The following is a 7161-nucleotide window of genomic DNA, read 5'->3' as shown; positions in this document are numbered from 1 at the left end:
GTTGTAAAGAAAAGGATGACTTGGGAAAAATTATTAAAATGAAGTTATTCAACAAGGAAAAAAAACTTAAGAGAATAAAAATATCCAAATTAAAAAGTCACCCTATAATGTCCAGCGTCTTTGAGAGCATTCCCCTTTTAATGTGCAAGAAAGTCGATCATTAACTAACCTGGCTCACCATCAAGAAGGATGCCACATTTTGACATATTAGACCATTATCAACTTACCAGATTATTGTAAGCTTCAATAAAGGTAGAATCACAGTTGATAGCTTGCTTGTAATGCAGAATTGCCATGTCAAGTTAACTTTGTTCATAATAGATGTCAGCAAGGTTTCCTGCGTCCAGATATCCCCAATGCATAGTTGACATAATAAACTCTCTTCAGAGCATAGTTTGCAGCAAAGTTATCCACAAAATCAAAAAGAGATTAACAGTCCAATGACAAATGATAATCAAAGTGAAGAAATAAACAAGTAGATAATATGTTCCATTATCACAACAGTTCACAGAACCTAAACATTCTAAAAATACTAAATCTAAGAATTTATTTCAGCCCTGGTCGAAAAGAGTACTCAGTTACTCCACAAGTTTACCGTGAACAGAGTTTCTCAAGATCACAACATAGTGGTAGAAGAGCTTTGCTTCAGGTGTCTAAAACACCTACATTACAAAAGGATTCAAAACAGCCTATCAGGATATATTTAAATTATGATGCTGTGGGTCATTCTTATGATAGGGATTGCTTAAATGTTGGAGATCTTGTGAAGGTAATCTGTTAAAGTAAAATAAATCGCTCAATTATGGACAATGAGTTCCTGTATTTTATAAGCATGAACCATTCTCTGGTCTTGGTGTTATTTCATCTTGGTGAACCTTCTGCAACATCAGTTCCAAGAAGCTCCGTGTGCACCCCTAATGGAGATAGGCCAGTATTTGCATATTGTTGGTACAACTGCACATTGGAAGATATTTCAGGGGAAGATAAGAAGCAGCGTCTTAAGAAGGTATGACACATAATGTGTATAGATGAATTTAAATTGAACATATAAATTTAATCAACTTGTATATTTGATGATAGCAGATAATAATATGTACAGATGATCCATTATTCTGAGAGCGAAAAACGTTATAAACTTCATCGTCTTATCTTACATGTGCCTCAATAACCAACACATTTCTTCTTGTTTCTGTTTCGGAGGTGGTTTATGAAATCTCATGCATTCAACAATTTAGGAATCAATCTCTCCTGAAGCATTAATTAATTACATTAACTGCAAATATTACTCTACAGAGATTACCATTGCACGGTCATTGCTTCCTTATTCTATACATGATGGTTTGCCTTTTTTCCTCAAAATTATCCAGGTCCGAAACCCATCTCTTCCAGGAGTAGTGCCATGCTCCTGCTAGATACAAGTTGGACTAACTTACAAATAAATGAAAAATATAGTATACAACAACTCTACTCAATAACATACATTAAGAAGCAATCCTTGTCTTTATGTTCTCCAATCTCCAAACACTTCTAGAGATGTTAATTCCCAAGACAACTAAAACTTGAGGCAGTAATACTAAACTCGAGGTCCTATTTGTCCAAAGATTGCTATAGCAACAATAAATGTTAAATGATGATGCTCAAGATTTATTACCACGGCCCCTGAATCTAGATCTTAGTATTATTGAGCTTATAAGTTTGTTATAAGCTTGCAATACAATTACCAAAACCTAAGCTCCCTTCAAGACATAAGAACAATAGAGAATGCCAATAGATTGAAGAGTAATTAGTATGAGCACGCAATGACTGAGACAACGTACAGAAACTCATTATTAAATCAAGAGATTATGAGATATAATGGGCAAACAACCTTCTTATAAATGGAGGATAGCAACAAGGGTGACTTAGCTATGTGCCACTGTGATGATAACCTACATTGACAGTGACAAAGGAAGAAGAGGAGAGATAAGTGATCATGGGCTTCTTTCGATCAAGGTTTTGTAAACGATCGTGGCAAAAGGGCTAATATTCAAATGGGTGAACAGGAGGAGGGCGTGCTTGCTTAGCTCGCAAGAGAAGAGAAAAGAGATGGGCCCACTTGTAAGGAGCATTCAGGAGTTCAGGGAAAATAAGGAGTGGGTTTTGATGCACAAAACTCTAATTTATCGTTGAACCAGTCAACAGGACCATCCCAGTTTAGTTCAAGCTTGGTCCCACCTCGGTTCGACCATAAGATTAATCCTAATTTGAACACGAGATTAACATAAATATATCTATACCAGTTCTAACTCTCAAATATTGATTAATAAATTTCCAAAGGAAAACATGAAGCAAAGAGGTCATCAAATTCATGCCCTTTGCTCCATAATAAAATGGATTAGATTGCTCAATAAGAAAATGGGTTAGATTCTATAGGTTCAACAAAACCTATGGGAACTTAACAGTGGAGTGGAGTGGAATAAAAAGACGAGAGAGAAAGAAAACTAAAATAAAATAAAGAATAAAGCAAAAAAAATAGCTATAAAAATAAATAGAAAATGGAGAGGAGTCCTAATTATGAATGAACAAATTCACACACAAAATTTAAAAGGATCTTTCTAATACTCAGAAAAGAATAAGGGCCAAAGGAATGATCATGAAAGATTTCATGTTTTTAGCAGTTAAATTATAAAAAAGTTTCTAATTTTTAGGACTATTGTTTACTTGAAAAATAGTTGTAAGGATTTTTCAAAAAATTTTCAAGTAAACTCAAAGGAATTTTTCAAGTATTGAAGAAGTTTGTAAAAATTCTTTGACATATAATTTTAGGACTATTGTTAACTGCTAAAAATTTTAAAGAAGTTTACTTGAAAAATTCCTTTGAGTTTTTCTCAGAGTTGCATTCTGTTTCATTTTAATTCTCTTCGCCAGGCATCAAGGTTTGTTACAGAGCAATCTTGGCCTCTTTTGATAGGGTTCAGATGGAGTTGCAAATGATAGGTTTGTGACTTTCTACCCATTTTCTATGCTTAAAAGTTGGTTGGTGAACATTACTATACTGTTATGTATATCACACAAATGACAAATCCTTTGAATTGAATAGCAGTTTTGAACTGGTTTTTGTCAGACTACATTAGGCATACCCAAGAAAAGTTTTCTTCCTGATAGTGATAATAGACGCTAGTTGGGCTTCATATTCTTCTAGATAGAACTAAAATGAGAAGAAACTTAGGGAATTAAATCATGTAAAATTCAACAGAAAAGGGTTGGATATAAGGAATATGTTTATGATTAAAAAAAAAGAAGTATGAGCAATTCTGAATCCTGAAGATATTTTGTTATGGAACTAACAGTAACGATTGTGTTTAGTTCAAGCTAATCTTTATAAATTAGCAATACCATATCAGAAAATAATGAAGAATCAATACTCACATAAAAACTTTGAATTTGTGAATCATGAAAGATCATGAAAGACCGCCTTGCTTTGCAACTCCCTGTTCAGTTTCTGCAATTAAGAAATCATACCCGTTTGAAATCTATTACGCCCCTAAGAATTGCTTGAGCAACTCCCTGTTCAGTTTCTGCAATTAAGAAATCATAGCTTGTTAGATAGAAAATGTATCTGAAGAAATACAAAAAGAGTATTAATTAATAGACAATAAGTATCTTATTAGCATAAAGTGATAGAACTAATAAAGAATAGATTTATTCATGGAAAGCTTACAGTAGACAATAAGTAACTTATTTGTAGAAAGTGGTAGAACAAATAATGAAGTGTGCAAAATGGATTTATTGATAGAAAACTTACCAGCCCAAAATGGTGGAACTCCACACAGTAAGATATAGAGTATAACTCCAGCACTCCATATATCAATTTCTGGTCCATAATTCCGTTTTAAAACTTCTGGAGCCATGTAATAAGGGCTTCCAACTATCTCAGAAAATCTTTCACCTAGAATTGGGGTAAAAAGAGAAAAAAAAATAAGTAGAGCACGCCCTTATAGTAAAACTAAACTCCAAGTTATGTTATTGAATGGAAGTGATCATTAATGAGACTCAACAAAAATGAAGATCATTAGTATGCATTCATATGGTAACTAATCATTCTAACTTCATTAACCAGGAGAACTTTAAGACTAAAATAAATAGATGAATACAGTAAAAATAAAACTCTCCCTCAACTCCACTGAACAAAAATTACTTCTTGTTCAAGCAGTGCCATTGCCAATAGTTCACTCCATTCATAACATTATGAACTTAATCTTCTCATTCCAGACACTCAGAGATCAAAATATTCAAATTAGACATGAAAACAATCTCAATAAGTGCATTGCCAATAGTTCTTAAAATATTACCAAGGAGGAGAAAATAAGGAAAACATTCTTACGAAGTGTTCTTTTGTTTTAGCAAACTAACTTAGCGAAATGCAAGGAACAAAATGTTAAGTAAACAATGAATTGTGAGATAAATTCTTTCCTTAGAACAACATTAACGACAATACACGAACTATTTTAGAAGACAACACTAGCATAGATAGTTCCACGGCCGCACCACATTGTTAGCAACACAAAATAATCAGATAAAGACAGTATCAGTGGAAGAAATGTTATGTTAATTATCTATTCTGAACCTAATCACAGGATTAAATCATTGTGCGCACATCCGTACCTACACAGAAACTTCAACTGGTCCAAGCTTTTCTAATTAGAAAGAAGACACTTCATCAAAGGGGGAAAAAATCAGCAAGCAGTAGAAGATGAGGATGATTTGGACTTGCGAAGTTCAAAGTGGCGAGAGTCTTCTGGTAGGACTTCGCGCAATACAAGCAGCCATACACCATGGGACCTAAACTGATAGATGATTATCGTTCTTTGTCAATGAAATACGTAGCGAAATCAAGTGATCATAGTGGGAAAGAAGGGAGGAAATGGGGGATGAAGGAGAAAATAAGTGTACCCAAAATGGCGCCTCTTCCGGCTTCATCAATGTCCATTATGTAGGGCTTCGCAGTCCATCTCAGAAGGGAGGAGCAGGAGAAGACATCCTCCCTTCTCCGCCCAAGTTGCTGCCAATTCCAACACAAGGAACTGAGGAAGGAACTCACGGATCATGAAGACATCCTCAACAATGGTCTTCATGACCATAGCTGTCGTGCGCTCTGAGTAGTGGCCCCTCGCCACAATGCGGTCAAAGAGCTCCCCGCCCTCGCACAGCTCCATGACCAAATGCATGACTCCGTCGTTCTCATATGCCTCCCACAGGTTCACGATGTTGGAGTTCCTCGGCAGGTGCCGCATTATCGCGACCTCCCGCCGCACGTCCTCCACATCAACCGTCGTCCGCAGCTTCCTCTTGGAGATCGACTTGCAGGCGAGCAGTTCCCCGGTGAAGTGGTCCATGCAGAGGTAGGTGACTCCAAACTCCCTGCGATAGAGCTCGCGATCTAGCACGTACTTCTCCTCGATCCCGCCCACCGCCCTAGCGTCTCCACTAAGAACCGCCGCCATTCACTTGGAGTGCCCGCCGCTGTTCTGGCGGAGGTGGTTCTTGTTGGCTAGTGGGCGGGTGTCGTGGTCATGATGGGGATGGGGGAAGGTCTTGCTGTCCTCCGCTCGGATCGATACCTCTGCGCACACAAATTGACCTAACAGCATGGAAGTGACTAGGGTTTCACATCAAATCAACCTCTCGCAACCACAACGAAAAAGAACCATTTTTCCCCTTTTGATTGGGGAAAAAGAGATAGAAGCAACTGAGAAAGCATCCGATTGGGGGAAGGTGAAACTTTTATTGCCGACTGGACCAACAAAAAAAATAAGCGAGATTGCAAGCAACGTGGCCGAGGTTTCACAACGCGGACGCTTCTCCTCCTCCTCCGTAACCGTGGCCTTGGTTAGCGGAGTTACAAGTGAGATGAGGATGAGAAGAGGAAGCTGCCATGGCGGTAGCTTTATCCTCCGCTTGGTCGAGTGCGAAGTGTAATGAGGACGTTTGTCGGCCATGCTCCATCTTCTTCCTCGTTTTGTATGCTTGAAGCCTTTTGAATTTGATTAGGGAACAAGAAGATGAAATTAGCGACAATGGATAAAGGAAAAATTATCAGAATATGAAGAAGGACTCCAGCAGTGGCAGTGAATGCTGAACCAGAGATGATGAAGGAAAAACTACCGGAATGCGAAGAAGGCCTCCTCTTCTCACCCAAAGGGAGGAGTTGGAGGAGATGCGGTGTGGTTGGACGGAGAAGCAAGGGCGTCGTGTCTTGATCATGATGATCAGATCTAGTGAGTTTAGGGCTATAGTTTCAGGTGAGACCAGAATTTTCTTTAGCCATGGATTGACATTCTTGGCAACTTGGAGGTGCAAAGTATAATTTGGATGATGAGCGAACGTTGAATACCTATACGGTATGTGGTAGTGCATCCCATCCTTCTACCATATGACACCTCTTCCAAAATGAAATTAGTCCTTCCACAGAACCAATTGATGATATTTGTACAGTTTGCGACAGCTCATCCCATCCAGCTGCTATATGTCACTTCTTCTATATGATTGTTCCCTCTCTTTCATAACTTCAAAATCTATTCCAACCCATACATCAATATGATTCAGTTCCTAGTATTTCTAGCTATGACCGGGGAGATCATCAAATTCAGAACATTCAACCCCAGCATACTTTTAAGGAGGATGAGCATTTAATTCCACAACAGCATATCCCTAATTTACCTCAACACTACAATCAAGATTTGGTGGACCATCAAAATTTGGACAATAACTATATTCAAAATGTTGAGCATACTTTGCAATCAGAAGAGCCAACTGCCTGGGAGGACACCCAAGACTCAGATATTCTTGCTCCCAGTCAAATGAAGACCAAATTTCAAGAATTAGAAGAGCTCTTTATGCAAGAGGGGATCTTGTTTCTCTGATCCCTACAGCAATATGATGGGCCAAGTCCAAATTCGGAGCCTCAGCTGAAGGATGATTTGGAGGGGATGGAATGTAAAGTTGAAGGCGACTATGATCATTATTCTGCAGCTCTATAGGATTCCTCCACTGCTTTGAATGGTGATGTTATATTTGATGATACTCTGATCACTTATAGGACCATTAATGCATCTTTAACTAGTGTTGTTGTTGTTACTTTTTCAACTTCTGATAATTTATGCTTGATGGATGATGGGATCA

General features: G+C 37.9%; 1 protein-coding gene across 1 annotated transcript; it reads right to left on the bottom strand.

The window, feature by feature from the left end:
- Positions 1-4958: 4958 nt before the first annotated feature.
- LOC121986594 (calcium-dependent protein kinase 16-like) lies at positions 4959-5483 on the bottom strand. Its single transcript, XM_042540553.1, has one exon. It carries the CDS (start codon positions 5481-5483, stop codon positions 4959-4961), a length of 525 nt encoding a protein of 174 aa, XP_042396487.1.
- Positions 5484-7161: the final 1678 nt, after the last annotated feature.

Source organism: Zingiber officinale, chromosome 5B, assembly GCF_018446385.1.
Source record: "Zingiber officinale cultivar Zhangliang chromosome 5B, Zo_v1.1, whole genome shotgun sequence".
Taxonomy (NCBI): Eukaryota; Viridiplantae; Streptophyta; class Magnoliopsida; order Zingiberales; family Zingiberaceae; genus Zingiber; species Zingiber officinale.
Note: the sequence above shows the minus strand (reverse complement) of the source record. Positions and strands in the feature narration are given on the sequence as shown.